We start from the raw sequence: 19,922 nt of genomic DNA on the forward strand, positions 1-19,922 counted from the left end.
ATCTTTGACCTACTTCAATCTGTACTTAGAGGAACTATTTTCCTCTCCTTATTTGGTTTCACAGCTTCATTTAATATGTGTTATGCATCATTTATTCTCATTTGGGGACTGTGGTGCTAAAAATAATAAAAATGAGAGTTTAAAATGGGCATGTTCAATTAACAAAAGTGCCTTGTTTGGCTGTGATCTCCAGACTGTTTCAATCCATAACCATAAGAAGTATAAGATTTGTGAGCAAAAAAAAAAGATTTGTGAGCATTTGGTATATTTATTTACAGGTGAATTGTGCACATGCTGCTGAATTAATATTGTTTGTACACTACAAGGCATAATATAGAAGGGCTGTATTTAAGTGTATTTTTCAAAAATACACTTGAGCTATGAGGTTGTACCTACTAAAACTGTTTAACATATAAAGGTCAGCAATTATGGGCACTTGCCTTTTTGTAAAAGAAATATGCAGTAACAATTCTCTGTTCTTTCCTTCCATGAGGTAGAAATACATTGATGCTCATTACTCATCTCATCACAAAGTGTATACAAAGATGCTACTATATTTCAAAGGTTTTGCTGTTCTAGAATCAACTAAGTAATACTGTTCTATGGCATTCTGTCTACATCTGGCTTTAACTCCTGTGGTCTCCTTCAATAGCTTGCTCAACAACTTGCTTGTGAATATTACAGTAAAAGAACATCATAAAGGTCACCATTAATGACAGTGAGAGCAAGTCCTTATTTCAAATAACTTGATCATTTCTATTGAGCAGCACTGACTTCTGATCAGATTTCATGAAATTATTTTTACCCCAAATGGGAATATCTGCCATCTGTTACTACTATCCACTTTTTTCTTCCTCTCTAACAGCAACTTAAAGGGCACATGACTACACAGAGCGAAGACAACGTTTTTCCAGTCTCTTCTCTCTTGCAGCTATCCATGGCATTAAAACCGAGTTTAGGTCACTAGGGTATAAGTAGAAACAATGGATAGCCTTAAGAGGAAGTGAGTATCTTCTGCTTCTGCTTCCTTTCCTCTGTCCTAGCTAGAATCCAGATGTGATGGCCAAAATCTAAGCAGTCACCTTGCAGCAAGAGGGAAATGCCTGGTGTTGAGGCAGCCAGCACAGTAAGAGGAAAGGAATCCAGGTCTTTTATGAATTTGTTGCCATCAAGTCAGCCCTGGACTGCCTGTGTTTATGTAGGAGAAATATACTACTGTCTTTTTTTTTAGTTTCGTGAGATTTTGGGTTTTCTGGCTCTTGATGCAGGAGGGATCACTAACAGATACACCTGGGAACAGATGATGAAAAGCTCATGCAAAGGCTCAGAGAAGACTCAGCTCTGCCGTCTTGTCACATCACGTGCTTATGATGTCCCTATGGCCTTTACTCTGCAGCTTAACAGAAATTGCATTTAAGCCACTTGCCCATATTGTCAGGATTTGTCTAAATAAGGAAATAATATAACCACTATGTCTACTCTATCAGGGATACATGAACTGCAGCATTTATCAACAACTTTGAAAGCAAATGAATGAGGGGACCACCATCAAGAAACCTCCACTCTTCAGACAACTCAAGACTCATGTGTAACATCATCCATGTTAAACATGAATAAAGTTTCTTTTTTTTTCCTGATACACACACACACACACACACACACACACACAAATTCTACTTTTCCTTTGTTCCTCTCCCATTCTTATCAATAAACGTCTACACACATCTCCCTGGTGTACAAGCACTCCACTATCAAGGGCACAGACAGGAAAAAATCTACATAAACAAGTATTCTTTCTAAGACTGAAAACTTATAAAAGCAAATGGTAAGTCAAGGGGTGGGTATACATAAAGATTTTTGTGCCTTACCTGAATACGTCCAGAACAGTCCTTTCTGATAACTTGGGAGCTACCAGCCTAAATGCTTTCTTGAAATCTTCCAAAGTTAAATACCCACGATCTATTTGAAATCAAAATATAAAACATTCACTTGCTTCTATAAACCCTGTGAACGGTTATCTCAGTCTTATTTCTCTGAAACCTTATTACTCTAAGAAGAACAGTAAATATAAGGTAATCTGAGATTGTTTCATTGGAAGAATTTAAGAATCTACTAACACTCTCCTTCTGTGCAATTCCAGATGGTCCCATAGGTCATTATTTGATTCTCTGAGTGACAAGGAATGGACTGCAGACATACACTGCCATAATGGCATTTAGGCTTCAAGTCTATGCAAATTGTTGAAACAATTTACTCTTCAAAAATACTGTTTTTCTTGTTTGGTGTTAGAATTGCAAAGATGCTGACCCTGGACTCCACAAGTCTTCCCAACCTGTATGTGATCTGTGGGGCATAGGCGGTTCAAAACCACTTCTCTTAGCTATATCCAGTGTGAGAAAACAATCCTTTCCAATCATGTGGGGTCAGAGTAGGAGTCAAAGGAAAAGGCCATATGGTTCCCCACACCTTTGTAGGTAGCTCATGACCTATATCCCCACATGGCCAGTCCTTTGGCTATTCCCATTACAATGTAGACAAATCCTAAGTACAATTACATAACTGTAAATATTATTTTATCCACGGCAAATGTCAAGAATTTAAGATTGTGATAGAGAAAAAAATTCACACCAACATCTAGGTAATAGCTAATGGATATAGTAAAATAATCTTCCAAGCATATTATTTTATTTACTGAGAGTACATAGCAACTTTTCTTAATAGCAATTTTTTAATATCAAAACAGTTTAAAGATACTTACAGTGCCTGTCAAAAGCTGTAAAGATGTGTCTTATTTCATTCCGATGGAGTTGGACTTCTTTCTTTTTTCTTACAATACTTAAAAACTCCTCAAGCAATATACCTAAAAGTCAGAAAAAAACAATTAGCCAAAAATGACCATCTTCCTCTTTAAGAAAAAGTGATACATATCATGAACAAATTTCATCTTAGTTTTGATGAACAGTGCATATTCCTAAAGATCTATAAAGTTGAAAAAACATTTTGTTAAATGCTAAATAGGCCCAACCCCAGCAATCATTGGCAAAAAATGATAGGCATTGTTGGAGTTCACTGAGCTTTTCCGGGGGATAAAGGAATGGTGACCTCAAAAAAGTGTAATACTCTAGACTCCAAAAGACATAACAGGTCAGAAACTACTTATTAAACAAGGTGTCCTAATTTTTCTTTCCTTATAGTTCTTTGATCCCTTTTTTCCTAGCCAGATGTCATTATGGCAGGGTTTTTTGGGTTTTTTTTGCAACTGGGAGATCGGGGTGAAGAAGTAGTTTCTCAAAAGTCAATACCAATTGCATACCAGAGATAAAGGTGGAGAGAATATTCCATAAACAATAGAGCTGGCATCGTCCCCAGCCTTGGGTATACCCCACCATTACTCTGCAGCCTCAGGCTCTTCTTCCTGTGATTCTCAGAATAAAAGAGCCCAGCATGATCATATGAGGTTGGATACTGTGCTTACAATGTCTATTAAAATGAATTCTAATGTGGATCTTTGTAGTAGGTTTAAAGAGTAGAGCCAAGAATTTAAACATTTTAGTGAACTGAGCCCTAAATATATAAAAAGAACAGTTCGTTTTAGTAACTCAGAATTTCCATTACAAAATGCATCACTATTTTAAAAATAGCCCCAAATCATACAATAACTACGTGCTAATTTTTAAGAACCTGCACTTTTGGTGAGGGAATACTGAGCTGTATACCTTTCCCAAAATAGCTCCAATGGTTTAAAAAAAATAACATAGAAAATAGTTTTCTTAAGGGAACCTCTGTCCAATGTTGGTAGGAATGTAAATTGGTGCAGCCACTATGAAAAACAGTATGGCAGTTCCTCAAAGAATTAACAGAACTACCATATGATTCAGCAATTTCTCTTCTGGGTATTTACCCAAAGAAAACAAAAACACTAATTGAAAAGGTATCTGTACCCTAATATTCACTGCAGCATTATTTATACTAGCCAAGACATAGCAGCAACCCAAGTGTGGGTAAATGGATAAAGAACGTGTGATACATACATACACACACATATACACACAGTGGAATACTATTCAGCCATTAAGAAAAAAAAGAATGAGATCTTGCCATTCTCTACAATATGGATGGACATGGAGGGTATTATGTTCAGTGAAATTAGACAAGGTATGATTCCACTTATATGTGGAATCTAAAAAACAAAACAAATTAATAAACAAAACAAAGCCTAAGAGATACAGAGAACAGATCAGTAATTACCAGAGGGGAGGAGGAGGGGACTGGGTGAAATGGGTAAAGGGGATCAAGAGGTACAAACTTCCAGTTATAAAACAAATAGGTCATGGGAATGTAACATACAGCATGGTGGCTATAGTCAATAATATTGTATTGCATATTTTAAGGTTACTAGGAGAATAGATCTTGAAAGTTCTCATCAAGAGAAAAAAGAATTTTGTAACTCTGTATGATCACAGGTGGTAACAACTTATTGGGTCACCATTTCACAATACATAAACATATTGAATCATTATGTTAAACACCTTAAACTAATATGTTCTGTCAATTACACTTTACTAAAAATATAGTTTTATTTCCCACATTTTTCTTATTTGTAGCTAAAGGTGTAGAAACTTAAAAAGTCAATCTATGTTTAGGACCCACTAGGTGCCACACAGTGTTGAGCTCTGGAAATAGAAAAGAGAACATGCATGATTCCAGTTCCAATGGAGTTACTGGTCTAGTGGAGGGGAGACAGTGATTATACAGGTTCAACTGCACAAGTACACATACTTATAAATCACGGCATATGAATGAAGAGAGAAAATAGGAAGTTCTAAAAGGATGACAGGAATTCTCCTGCAGAGTAGATACTGATGGAGTACTCTCCAAGTGGAGAGAATATTTAAGATAAGATCTATGATAAGAAGGTACCAAGTGGCTAAAGGCAAGGAGGAAGAACATTCCAGAAGTGGAAACAGCATATGCCAAGGCCATTTGGTGGGAAGGGAGAGAACAAAACTGGCCACTGTGACTGGAAAGTGATATAAGAGGACAGGGTTGGCAAGGCAGTCAGGGCCAGAATGCACTGGCCCTTGTGGGCCACAGGAAATAATTTGGATTTTATTTGAGGTGCAACAGGAAGCCAATGAAAAATGAGAATTGGGAAGTGACATAGCATGATTTAAATTTTTTAAAGATCTTTCTGGCCATTTTCTCAAAAAAGGACTAGGGAGAAAGCAAAATAAAAGGTGAGACCAGTCAGGATCCTGCTGGCCAGAAATAAGGTTGCTAGACTGCCAGCAGTGGGAACAGGGAGGAGTGGAAGGTTTCTAGACATTGCTTGAAATAGATGAGGGGTGAGATGTGGTGGGTCAGAAAGGAGATGCCAAGAGTAACTCCTAGGTCCCGGCTTGAGGAGTCATTTTGAGATGAGAAAGACAAGGGGGAGAGGTGTAATGTGGACAAGTCAACTGTCTGATGCTTTGGAGACAAACCATGAGCAAAAGTCAAGGCAGCAACTGCATATCCCTAAGCAACAGGGCACACCTCCCAGCACCTCCCAGGGTGCCTGGCATGTGCTCAGTAAATGTGTGTTGTATGGAACTAGTATATGCAGCCTTCCTCCCATCACAGCTGAAGATCCGTAGGGATGCAGCTCTGTCTTCATCTGGTGACCTCTGAGAACGGAGAACATACTCAGACCACTTGCTGAGGATAAAACTGAAGTCTAGTCATGCCACGTTCCCACAGGATCAAATCCGTTAACTTTACCTTCATGCATGCCAAAATCTCATCAATTAGATAGCATCTAGATTATCTGAAATTTCTGAAAAATATATTTACTGATCTCAGGGTGCCCTAGGAGACCCTTCACAATCTCCTCCAGTCTACCTTTCTGGCCTCTCTAGCAAACTTCCTGAGGCTTCCCCCAGGCAACAGACCCTTTTATACCTTTGGGCACATTGCCTGGAAGGGCTTCTCCTTTCTCTCCTACTGAAAATTTACATCCCCATCCATATGCAAGTAGTGCATACTTCTTTGAAGTCTTCCCTGGTTTCTCCCAGTTGAGTCCCTTTTTTATGACCCAACAGCCCTCTGTTCATAACAGATATTTTTTTCATCTATTAGGTCCAATAGTAATGATTTGATCATATGTCTACCTGAGAACCACTGAAGGGAAGCTCTGTATGTGGTTTAAAATTTTATCCCCAGTGTTTAGCATGCCTGGCACATAGTAGGTATGCATTACATATTTGTTGTTGAATAAGTAAATAGGACGATGTTATTTCCAGTTTTCAGCAAAAAGCACGAAAATGTGTTTTAAATGATCTCATAACTCTGTAAAACTAATATGCCAAAAGGAGGTTACTTTCTCTTCACCTAGCCAGCAAAATAAACCATTATTTTAGAAACCCCTATTTCTCAATCCATATGATACAGTAGAAAACAAAATTCAGAGAAAAAGCTATACATGCATAATATTTGTTCTTTACTTATCATTGCATCTGATTTAGGGAAATGATGATAAAAAAAACAGGATAAATCCATGGTTCAATGCATGATTCATACACACACACAAAGGACATCAGTAATATCTTCTAAATTACATATTTAGAAAACCTATTGGTATTTGGAGTTATAAAGTAGGTCTTTATTTCATAATCTTGTGGGATAAAAGGCAAATAAATGTTCTTAGTTTTTCCTAGGAGGAAATGTGGATTTCAACAGAATTTTTACTACCACTTAAAAAAGACAACAATCTTATAACACAATTAATTCCATATATGTAATCAAGTTCTTTTACACTATTTTCCCACAGGATCATATACCTGATTTTTTAAAGTCCATATTTTAAGAGTCATCAAGTAATATTAAGCCATGTAAACTCATCCCCACTGTTCCCTCCACTCCCCTGCCCTTTAACTTGTCTTAATCTTCCATGGCAACACATACCCAAGTGCAAACCCCTTTTCTAAAAAGGGTAAAGTTTCATTCAGGTTGGCTCTCACACTGTAGTAGTACAACTACTTTCCAAAGCCAATGCATAATAGTTTGCTATTCCTAAAGCTCTGAAATGCAAAAACATTAATGTAAGTTTTATACATCTTGCTGCTCTATAAGTGGCCTAGAAATACAGTTTCTACTACTAGCTCCACCTGCTGTCACAATATTCAAACCTAAAATTACCTCTTCACAAAGACTTTCAGTAATTCTATTGCCATCAGATTTCATACTCAATAACAAATGCATTTACCTGTGTCCACCCCTGGAGTGAAAGAATATGTTCAGAAAATTTTAATTTCAAATACAGTGTTGGGTCTCCTGTGTACATTGTTCCATAATAACAGTTTCCTAAATACACTTTATTATAGTCGCACATTGGGATCGTAACAAAACCAAGAACTACACAGACCTACGTGTTTATTATTAATAAACACGTGAGTTTATTATTAATCTATTTACAAAAGGTGTTTGGATATCACCTGGGTAGTTGGACTCTATCAGTAATTTGCACTTTTTTTTTTTTTAAGCTGTAGGAAAGGTGGTTCTTCATAAAATGAGAAAGCCTAATGTATAGAGGAAATGAAAGCAGAGCTATTTTGTATGGAGCAAGGTGGCTTCCCCCCCAATTCCCCATTTGGCAGTGCCCCTGGAAGTGCACTCACAGTACCCGGGATTGGGGACCATGCCTTCAAGACCACCGGGAGCAGTAATCTTTACAAATCCTTCCAGACTCTGCAGGTCTATGCATTTTGTATACCTCTGGTAAACACTTCCTTCCATCTTATAAACGACTCTTAGCAAGATGGACCCTTTCCACATTCTATAACAAATACATAGATTTTACATTTTACAAACCATTTAATGTAGGTGATATAGATATGTTGTGTATAGAGAAAGACTAGGAATGTTATCTTTTCCATTTTTTGATTTTTAAGTAGTTTCCTAGGAGAATAATCATCTTTTACCACAGGGATAGATATATTCAAAATGTCCAATAAAACCATATACATTTTTTGCTTGAAAGTTTCATTATGTATATTTTTTTGTAGTTCACAAAACCACTGACCCTAAGCTTCAGGGCCAGTGCACACAGAGAAATCCTCTTGAAAATGAAGTCATCTAGTTTCTGGCTATCACAGTGAGCTTAAATTAGAAACTGCAATAAACCTAGGGAGAGTGAAAGAAAAAACAATAAAAATGCCAAGTTATTTAGACTGTAAGTCTAGCCCTCGATTGGGAGAAAAGGGAGGGTTCACATTCATTGTGCTATATATTAATTTTTCCAGAGCTTGAAAATGCCTAAAAAGGAGGTTTTAAAAGGATTAAGTGGCTTTTTAAAAGATAATGCAAGCCTTCTCTAGTTGGAGGAATAAAATTCAGATTATGACTTCTAGAGGCCATGAGGGGAAAAAAGGGACAAAATATGTCCCCATAAAAAGACTCTAAGAACAGAAGGCGAAATGTGGTGAGATGTCCCCTATGTTCATTTGTTTTCTTTCTTTTTTTTTTTAGAGAGAGAGCACAAGTGCCTGGAGGTGGTTGGGGGGATGGCTGATGGAGAGGGCGAGGATCTTAAGCAGGATCCCTGTTGAGCAAGGAGCCCCACTTGATTGAGTAGGGCTCAATCCCTCAATCCTGAGATCATGACCTGAGCCAAAATCAAGGGTGGGATATTTAACCTACTGAGCCACCCAGGAGCTCCTATCTGTTTTGTTTCTCAGGGGGGGGAAAGAGAGACAAATCATCCAACAGACCCTTAATTATATAGAGAGAACAAACTGAGGGCTGATGGAGAGAGGTAGGCTGGGAGGATGGGCTAGATGGGTGATGGGGATTAAGGAGGGCACTTGTTCTGTGTCAGTGATGAATCACTAAACACCACTCTTGAAACTAACATTGCACTGTATGTTAACTAACTAGAATTTACATAAAAACTTGAAACAAACAAAAACAATGGTGAGCTGCCACAGTAGGATGGTTAAGTAAATTCAGAGGACTAACATTTTCTTCGGGCTTCCTGAATGAGAATAGGGGAATAAAGAGCAAAGAATCTACCTTAATGGAAGAAATCAAGTTTTACTATATCATTGGGAGGAAAATGAAAAGGAAGAGTAAAAACAGGTTATAAGAGAATAGAGAAATCTGAACCAATAAAACCATACTTCTATCAAACATGAACAGGAATCATTACTTTTTTATTATGTACATCTCCTGCTCAAAAACCTTCCAAGGTTCCTCCTCCCTTTCATAGTGCAAAGTCCTGATATCTTCTTCTGGAATTTAAAGCTTCACTATTCCTCCTAGGCATAGCGGTCTTCAATTCCCCCTCTTCTTGACACGCCCCTTCCATCAGGGTAGCTTACTCTGCCGAACACAACTCCTTTATAGGTAAGCACTATGCTCCATGCTGGTGCAAGAGGTAAAAGTATTCTAAGGGGGTGGTCTCATTTATGTTAGGACTCATTACTAACAGTATGACACCGGATAGTTTTGGATATGCAATTCTGGGGTGCCTGGCAGGGAAGAGGGGGTCTTGGAAGCAGAAATCTGGGAGAAGTCTCAGCCTCTGAGGGTGGGAGATAGAGTGAGAGATAAAGCCCTTCTCTGTACTGGTAGCAAATACCTCAGCATTTGACAGGACATTTGACGTTTATGTGAACATGGAGCATGCCGGGTAGGTAATCCATGCTGAATTCTGCATCCACACTGGCAAGGGCAAAGCACAGTGAACACCAGGAGCAAGGGCCAAGTGCACAGATGGCATCTGCATTCATTCATTTCACTAAGTCTTCTGCTTTGAGTTTCCACCTTTGCAAATCCCAGCCATCCTGCCCCCAGAGCCAGCCTGCACCTCCTGTCTTCCTCCTCTTATCTCTTAGAAGTTTGCTTGTCCACAGTAATTATTTAACACTGGCCATGAATGAAGTGACAATACCCTTTTATCCTCCTTATCTTGGGTCAGTATCTGAGTCTCCTAATTCATTCCTACCCTACAATGACTCTTACTCAGCATCCTCTAAATGCATAATGAAATAAATTAATTTACAGGTGAACATCTATAGGTGAACAATACTGCAGAATGGTCCTATGATGATGATTTCTAGATAAGGTAAGCATTATGTGTGTACATTTCCTGATCACAGAAAAGAGCTAAAGTCAAACAAGTGAAACCTTACTAAACCTGCTGTATTGACCCTAGTTCCTTCTGTAGGAGCTCCAAGCAAGAAAACATATGCAACAACAAAAAAAGAGTGTTTACAGTAGAACTTAAAACACTAGAAAATGGACATTTAGATTTAAAATTAGGAAAACAATCTATATCAACTATTGGGCTCAAGACAACTCAGATGAGACAGTAATAAAGAAAAGTATACAAGCCAATTGGCCATTAAGCTCTACCACAAATTATTTTCCAATTGAACTCATATTGAAGTCAAACAGTTCATAATCACCATTATGATGAGTCAATCTCTTTGATTTTTCTATTGTTTAAGTTGAAGGTTAAAAGTAAATTCCTGGAAAGCTTTTTCTGCTCTAAGTATGCAAGTGGAATATGTTCCTTGTTTTCAAAGGGTAATATAAAAACAGGAAGGAAAAAAAAAAAGCTTAATCTAATTACCTAGTGAAAAGAAAATTTAGAAGTACTTTGTTTTTTTCCCCTACGCATATTTTATTTGGATCCAGGATGAAAACACCCCGACAGCCATGGAGGATTCAGTGGGGTAATACTCATGCCATATTTCTTATTCATGGTACTTGACATACTAAGCAAAAGTCCCATAAATCTTATTTGTTGTTGTTATTTGTATAAAATGCTCAACAACAACAAAATAAATAAATAAAATGCTCAACAATTTATCACACGATGAAGTCAAATCATTGGCTATCACATGTTGCCATTCATGGAACTGCTGAGACATGTTTGGCATTAAACCACTGCCTGCAATGAAGAAACTTTAAGGAAGAGCCTTACAAAATTCACCAGGGCATTTTACTGAATAGTTTGTGAACATCAATGTACACTCATCAGTCTCTCCTCCATGTGACATCGTGAAAGAAATATCCTGTATCAGGGAAAACTGTCTCTCTAGAGAAGACGTTTCTATTGCATGGACACTGATCACTGGATTGTCAATCCCTATTTGTTTTGGAGTTTAGGTAGCTCAGAACCAGATCTGACATCAACCTCTAGCAACGGTGGAGAACCTTCCGTGTCCTGATCCACTCCTGATTTCAACTCATTGATGAAGTTCCTGGGGGAGTGAACACTGGACTCAGCTCTGTCACAATGACCCTTGGCACTATTAAAATCAAGGGAAGAAGGGGCGCCTGGTTGGCTCAGTCGGTTAAGCATCTGCCTTCAGCTCAAGTCATGATCCCAGGGTCCTGGAATCAACCCCACATAGGTCTCCCTATTCAGCGGGGAGCCTGCTTCTCCCTCTGCCCCTCCCCCAGCTTGTGCTGTCAAATAAATAAAATCTTTAAAAATTTTTTTAAAATCAAGGGAAGGTTTATCAAATGGTTGAGAAGATAAGTTTGGAGAGCAGACCACTGTGGTCTACTATTTAGCTAGCTATGCCAGTCTAACTTGACCTGAGTTTCAGAATGTTTTTAACTTATAAAATGAAGATAATTGTGATAGCACAGAGTCATATTAAATTTAACAATTTATGCATAGTGCTCATCATGGAGTCTGCACATGGAAAGCTTTCAGAAAGTCACAGCTGAAATTATTATAATATTTTAACACATGTAGATTTCTTTTGTAAACAAATAAAGAACCATCAAATGCCAGGGTTGAGATATTTTATTATTCCTTTCTAGAGCCTAATTTCCTCATTTTAAAGAAGGGAACAAATAAGTTTTCTAGGTCTCTTCTAGTTGCAACCTCCTTTTGTTCTCTATACTTAGAGAAGGTATGAACTGCATCACAGAGAACAACGGCTATAAGGAAATACAACCCTCTCAACAGAGTAGCAATAGTATATGTTAGAACCACCCCAACAGTGATCTGCTGCTTCTTAAACAAGAGGCTTGATTTTTTTTTTATCTTCCATTAATATAATTCCTTGCTCCTGGTACCCAAACAGTGTTTGCTGATACTTGCTTGTTAGATTACAGGCATTAAAAATGCCTTCTTGACAATCATTACATGGTTTCACACATATGGGGAATATAAGAAACAGTGAAAGGGATTATAGGGGAGAAGGAAAATGAGCGGGGAAAAATTAGAGATGGTGACAAAACATGAGAGACTCCTAACTCTGGGAAACTAACAAGGGGAAGTGGAAAGGGAGATGGGTGGAGGGATGGGGTGACTGGGTGACCGGCACTGAGGAAGGCACTTGACAGGATGAGCACTGGGTGTTATACTATATGTTGGCAAATCGAACTTCAATAAATATATATATATATATATATATATATATATATATATAATATTTAAATATAAGATATATACACATATATAATTTAAAATGCCTTCTTGCTACTTCTTCTGGCTGCCCTCATACTCTCCCAATATGCGTTTCCTGGAGACCTTCTACTCTTGCTTCCAATGGCTTTGACTTAACTTTCACTCTTCTTAATTTTTATAAGGAAAATCTACAGAAACAACCTGCCTTTGAGAGAAACCAGAAGCTCCTGGGAAGTAGGACCTGGGCACCCAGATTTAGGTACTATGTGAAGTGTGTGCTTGGTCAAGACTCTGCCAAGTCAGGATCAATCCAGGATGTGAGTCTGGACCTCACCAGGAAGCTGGGCAGCAAATGGCCTACACAGAGAATCTTTTAGGGTGGCATGCTAGAGAGCTGGTATGACTTGTCTGGACGTATGAAGAGCCACATCTAGCTAGAGAACTCCCAAGTCAAGGCTATCAAGGAGAACTTTGGAAAAATAGTATTGCCTGGATAAATAGTTTCCAGAAAGCCATGGCCAACATTTCAGTTCTTCAAGATCAAAACATTAAGGAGAGAAATAAGATATTTGACAAAACATTTAAACCTTGTATAAAACCTCTTCCTGCAAGAAAATTAACTTGTAAAAGGTGACTCATGATGGAAAGGGTGAAAAGAAGGAGCTGATGGTCTGAAATTAGTTCAGGAGTGAAAAGTTCTAATAGAAAAAAATTACGGTAGCAGCAATCAAGAGTTTGGTAGTGATTTCCTGCTAGGATGACTTTTTGACTTTTTCTTCTGGGTATTTGTGGTCTTGAGTCTTCTTTTCAAAGGAAAACAAATTAAAGCTAGTTGGAAAGGTAGTACTGTGACTTTAAAGTCTAACCTTAAAGGAAGTGATAATCTGGGAAGGCTAACTTGGCAATGATATGGAGACCAGAAGAGGAAGGAGGAAAGAAAAAAGAAGAAAGAAAAGAGAAAAAATAGAGGGAGGGAAAAGACTGGAAACCTGTAGACTGAGAGTTCTTTCACACTAATTTTGGAGCAAGGCTCTAAGTACCTACACTGTGGTCTCTTTCCTCCCCTTATCTTCCCCTGAATTTCTCAGAGGACTAAGTTACTTTGTAACCTTTTAAAATATACCTTAAAATTAATTATTAGGAAAAGATGCTGTGAAAAGAAGCATCTTCACGATTTGACTGAGAAACGGATGTGAGAGTAGACATAATACCCTTGATATTAAACGCAGGAAAATGCATACAGGAGCAGGTCCAGGAGTGTATCCTCAAAGTGAGAAAGGCCTCATAGGGAAGACTATTTTTACTATAAAAAAAATTCCAGTTGTGAAGCCAATTCTTAGGCCATAAGGAGTTTGAGAAAATGTTCCCTAATAAGGCAGTCTTCATTATATATGAAAGGACTCTGGCATGGGCAAGACTATCTAAATGCAGTGAATGTCCAGAAACTCTTATCTAAAACAAAAAGCTCTAATGGACATGATACTAGTATCAAAAGGAAGCTCTGTGACTCCCACAAATGTAAGAAATATTTTTAATTTTTTTTCAAAGATTTTTTGTATTTGAGAGAGAGAGAGCATGTGAGAGACAGAGAGTGCACAAGCAGAAGGAGAAGCCAACTCTCTGCTCTGCAGGGAGCATGATGTGGGGATCAAACCCAGGACCCCGGGATCATGACCTGAGCTGAAGGCAGACGCTTAACTGACTGAGCCACCCAGGCATCCCATGAGAAATATTTCTATGTGAAGTCGAAGCTCAAGAATTAGATAATTCACAAAGGAAATTATGTAATTTTCACAAACATATCTTCAGCTAAAAGTCAAAGCGAGTCTCTCAAACATCAGAAATATATATACATATATCTTTCATTCTTTCATTCATTCATTCATTCATTCATTCATTCATTAATGGGATGAGACTAACAATGGCATACATGGAGCAGCCTTTTGCCAGACATCAGTTCTCTATATCAGAGCATGCACACATAAGAGAAACCTTTAGAAGGTAATAAAGGTAGAAAACCTTCGGCCAGAATTTACCCTTCAAATTACCCATACAGGAGAGAAATCACACGAATATAACACAGGCAGGGAAATCTTTTCATAAAGTCTTATTAAGCATGAGATAATACACAGTGCGGGGGCAGGGGTGTCTTATGATACTGAATGTAGAAGAAGTTCTCTCAGAGTCAATCTTGGGTCTATATCAGAGAATTCACTATACCTATAAAGAACATGGGTAACCTTTCTTCCAGAAGAACACCTCTTTGGACATCAAAGAACTGGCTGAAAGAAAACCCTCTGTGTAAAGGTAAATCCTTAATTCAGAATCAGAGAACACACATTAGGGAGATCTATGAAAATAATGAATGATCTGAGAGTGCCTCTAGCAGCGGTCACACTTGCTATATCAGAAAAGTCAAAAAATGAAGCAGTGCTGGGTGTATAATGTGTGGGGAATACCTTCACCCAGACGGAATCACTCACTGTCAGGGGACTGTTATGGAGAGAAACCCTATCAACTCAAAAAATGTGGGAAACCCTTCTGCCAGAAGGCAGGAATCTTTTAGATTAGAAAATCACATACAAACCCACAGAAAAAAATGCAAGGAAGGCATCATCAAGAAGTTACAACTAACTGAACATGACATAAATAATATTTGAATAGTCTGAAAGCACAAAGATTTTATAAGAAATTAATAACCTGGAGAAAGTGCATCAAGTTAGGAAGTTTGTCAAAAACTCATTCTCTTGCCAATAATCGTATTCTAAGAGTCATTGTTCATATGCAATTCCAGACCTTGAATACAAAAAAGCAATCCAGTAAACTCCTTTGCAAATCTAACATTTATAAATAAAGATTTTTAGGGCCGCCTGGCTGGCTCAGTCAGAAAAGCATGTGACTCTTAATCTCCAGGTCATGAGTTCAAGCCCCACAGGGGGTATAGAGATTACTCAAATAAATAAGACTTTAAAAATAAAAGATTTTTAAGAAGAAAGAAAAAGCCACACTGGTCAGAAACCCAGGAGCCAGCTTGAGGAAGCACTCAGTGGCCAAGTCTGTGACAAAGTGAAAACTAAAATAACTATAACTAAGAGAATGTAAATTACTAAAAGCATACAGCTCATGGGTCCATGCTGATAATAAATAGATCGACTGATCAAGAAGGGGAGGTCTCTTGCCTATAGCCAAGGGCTCCCTGGAAGAAGCACCAGGCAGGGTGCCTGTATGGCACAGCCAGCATCCAACTCTTGGTTTTTGGCTCAGGTCATGATTTCAGGATCTTGGGACTGAGCCCCATGTCAGGCTTCATGCTCAGTGGGGAGTCAGCTTGAGATTCTCTCTCCCTCTTCCTCTGCCCCTCCCACTCGTGTGCTCTCTTTCTTTCTCACTCAAGTAAATAAATAAATCTTTTAGGGGGAAAAATAAGGAAGCAGCACTGGGATTAGAAAAATCATAAAAAAAAAAAAATCATTACTTTACAACTATAATGGCAAAAGCTGGGTCAGACAAGAATCATAGTCACCAAATCTAGGGGGAAATTTTGATGAGAAGCAAAGTATGTGCAACATCTTCAATGTGTCTCCACAGACTGCTTGTTTGTTGCAGAGGAAGAAGAGATAAACAGAATACAATGGAGAACTTGAACAACATCTTGACCAATGATAAAAATTACTATCATCGATGAGAGACAGATGGACATTGTGTGCCTCCAGAAGTGGCATCAGAGAGGGACAGATCACCTAAATGGCATTCTGGCCCAAGATGCTTAACTTTGACCTAATTACAGAGAAACACCAGGCAAACACCAAATAAGGACTATTCTCAAAAAATAAAAAATAAAAAATAATAATAATAATAATAATAATAATAAGGGCTGGGCTATTTCCTCAAAAATAACAATGTTATAAAAAGGCAAAAAAAGTCGACAAAAATGTTCCAGATTAAAGGATGCTAAGGAGACATGGCATCAAAGACTAATTCCTGTATTAAATGAGGAACGATGTTACTAAGGACACTATCGGATCAAGTGACAACACTGGAAAATAAACAGTAAATTAGAAAAAAGATATACTATCAATTTAAGTTTATGAAGTTGGTAAGTGTGCTATGTTTTAGGTTCAGAGCAGCGAGAGGAAGAGGTGGTGATAGGAGGGGCCCAAGGGGTAAGATGTTAACAATAAGTGCACTTGGGTAAAGAGTATACAGTACTCTTTACCGTTCTCAGTACTATTTTTATTTTGCAACTTTTTTTTAAAGATTTTATTTATTTATTCATGAGAGACATGGGGGGGTGGGGAGCAGAGACCCAGGCAGAGGGAGAAGGAGGCTCCCTGCAGGGAGCCTGATGTGGGACTCGATCCTGGGTCTCCAGGATCAGGCCCTGGGCAGAAGGGAGGCCCTAAACCGCTGAACCACCCGGGCTGTCCTATTTTGCAACTTTCTGTAAGCTTTATTTCCCCCAAAAAAGGTAATTTTTAAAAAGCCAATCTAGCACGTTCTACCTCCAAAAACAACAGCAGCCTAAATTCAGACACATCTTCATGTACAAAAACAAAAGCAAAACAAACAAAACTGCTCTAGACCCCAGCCGCTCTGGACCTACTGAAAGACTTTTCTCCCACTCAGGCCTGGCCTCTGCTTCATCAACACACAAAGTGCTCTCTCCAAACTCAGCAAACACAGCTTGGTCACCAACTCCAATGGATACTCTTCTGTTAGTACCTACCTGACCTTTCAACACTGTTGACCACATCCTCTTCCTTGGAATAATCTACTTCTCACTTTTGATCAGACACCCTTGATTTTCCTCCTGCCCGTCCACCCCCTCTAAATCTTCTGCCATTTCCTAACTCCCTGACTTCTCAAGATCCCATTTCCTAAGGTTTTCATTTCACTCTGTCTTGCTAGGTGGTCTCATCCATCTCCTTGGCTTCAAAAACCATCTATATGCCAATGAATCCCAAATTTATTTCTCTGGCCCACAGCTTTCCTCTGAATTCTCTATTCATGCAGCCCGAGTGCCCTAACATCACTGATGGAAACTTTTCAAACTTAACATACTCAAAAGTGAACTCTGGGTCTCCCCCAACCCCATACCTTTTCCCTCAGTCTTTCCATTGCAGGGGATGCCACTTCCGTTCATCTAAATCAGAAAATCTCCATCATCAGTTAGATGTTGACATCACAAGCAATGTTTTTTCTTTATACCTTTCAATGGTTTAAAACTTCCTTACAATAAACATACATACTTATGAATACATTAAAGGACCAAAAACTTTTCTTTGAAACAGAACAAAGATGTGCTTTATAATCTCTATTTTTATTAATTTTAGCTTTTTGAATATCTAAAAATTAATATTAACTTTCATATTACCGGAAGTGTTTGGATTTACTGAAGACATCATGGAATCAGCTTCTATCTAGAAAAGAAAAAAGAAAAGCACATACAATTTCATCAAATGTTTTCACAGTACGAATTCTTAATTCTTGGGGTGTGGGGAAGGATTGCATTTTATGAGAAACCAACTCTTGAGTTCGGCAGACAAGTAACATCACAGGACAGCTGTAATAATCATTTTATTCTTCCATTGATATCTGGGGTGGGGGGATAGGTTAGATACATGATGGGGATTAGGGAGGGCACTTGTGATGAGCACTGGGTGTTGTATGGAACTGTTGAATCCCTATATTGTACACCTGCAACATACCGCATGTTAAGTAATTGGGATTTATTTTTTTTTAAAGGGGAAATCCGTTTTATTTTTTAATTTTTAATTTTTAAATTTTTTATTTATTTATTCATGAGAGACACAGACAGACACAGGCAGAGGGAGAAGCAGGCTCCATGCAGGGAGCCCAATGCAGGACTTGATCCTGGGACTTCAGGATTACACCCTAGGCTGAAGGCAGGCGCCAAACTGCTGAGCCACCCAGGTATCCCCAACTAATTGGGATTTAAATAATCTTAGGGGCAGCTCGGGTGGCTCAGCAGTTTAGCACCACCTTCAATCCAGGGCATGATCCTGGAGACCCAGGATCGAGTCCCACGTTGGGCTCCCTGCATGGAGCCTGCTTCTCCCTCTGCCTATGTCTCTGCCCCCACCCCCCACCCCCCCGTGTCTCTCATGAATAAATAAATTTAAATTTTTAAAAAGTGGGGAAATTTTTTCAAATAAATAATTTTTAAAAACCTTAGAAAAATAAAATAAAAACTGAAGTGGAATTACAGCAAAAAATATTTTTATATCTATGAGATAAAACATGCTAATCTGCTACAGACTCTAATGGCCCCCAAACAATTTAAACATATATAATCAACTTGGCTGTCATATATGCAGCATAACCTAAAAGGTAACCTATTTTAAACAAATACAAGTGATTATTGCAATGAGCTTGATGGCTTTAACTTTTTTCCTGATAATAAAAGTAATGTGATGTAGAAAACATGAAAAATATTTTAAAAATCACAAACACTTTTAAAAACAGCAATCCAATGAGAACCATTATTAACATCTTGGCCTAGTCTGCATTTTCCCCTCTATGGCTTTTTAAAGATATTTCAGAACACATCCTAGATAAGGTTCAGGAAACTTTCACTATATATTAAAATATAAGCACTTTCCTATAGTTACAAGGGCGTTATAAACATTATGGAATTAGAACCGTGACAACACCTGGCATGGGTTTTTGACCTTGGATTCCAGGCCTTGCACTTTCCTGGTTTCTCTCGCCCATGCCAGGGGGTTTGCATCGCATCTTCTTCCTGGAACCTGCCTACCCTGAAATGTTGGTACCCCTGCCCGCCCCCTCCCCGCCCCCTGTGGAGTACTCTTTAGCACTCTGCATCCTGTTCTCTGCCAATACCACTCAGTCTCATGTTCTGAACCACCACTTGTAACCCAAGGAGTCCTCAATCTGTCTCTAGCCCTTACCTCTCAATTCCTTGTGTGGTTCCAGATTCCTGCATTTACAAGGGATGGCAGATCTTTCCACCAGAACCTCAACACCAGCACAGTATTTAATGAGTGAATTCACTTGGCATGTTCACAGCCTCCTCAAACTTCATGTGCCCTGAACTAAACTCACTGACTTTCCCCAAGCCTACTCCTTAGTTTTAATGCCACTTAGTGGCATTACTATTGCTCCAGCCCTGGTTTCACACCCCTCTCGAGGGCCAGCCACATCTAATCAGCAGGGCATAGCATCTCCCTACACCACAAAGTGCTTCCAGATACTTCATATGAGGAATCTAGCTAGCTCTTCTAGTCTAAGTGACATCTGGACTGCTTCACAATAGAGGCTGTTTTGTTCATCTTTATATCACTAGCAACTAGCAAGTGTTCATTTTATTAAATAGGAAGTAAACAATTGAATGAATGCATAAATTATTTATTACATGTTGTGCATGCAGTAAATATTTTATTTGCTCAAAAGCAATATTCAAAAATATAACCCCAGGGGCACCTGGCTGGCTCAGTTGGTGGAGTATGCAGCTCTTGATCTTGGGGTTGTG

General features: G+C 38.6%; 1 protein-coding gene across 19 annotated transcripts in view; it reads right to left on the reverse strand.

Annotated features, from left to right (window-relative positions):
- EFCAB11 (EF-hand calcium binding domain 11) overlaps positions 1–19,922 on the reverse strand; it is a 144,715-nt gene that overhangs the window by 120,857 nt on the left and 3,936 nt on the right. For all 19 annotated transcript variants that reach the window (XR_003134826.3, XR_007412501.1, XR_003134819.3 and 16 more), the window contains exons 3-5: positions 17,784–17,829; positions 2,759–2,860; positions 1,869–1,959 (exon numbers count right to left, since the gene is read on the reverse strand). Coding sequence is in view for 8 of the 19 variants with exons in the window: in XM_025442799.3 (XP_025298584.1) it covers positions 1,869–1,959; positions 2,759–2,860; positions 17,784–17,829 (239 nt within the window). In the remaining 11 variants the exon portion in view is untranslated. The remainder of the gene's footprint in view (positions 1–1,868; positions 1,960–2,758; positions 2,861–17,783; positions 17,830–19,922) is intronic.

Source organism: Canis lupus, chromosome 8 (genome assembly GCF_003254725.2).
Source record: "Canis lupus dingo isolate Sandy chromosome 8, ASM325472v2, whole genome shotgun sequence".
Lineage (NCBI taxonomy): Eukaryota > Metazoa > Chordata > Mammalia > Carnivora > Canidae > Canis > Canis lupus.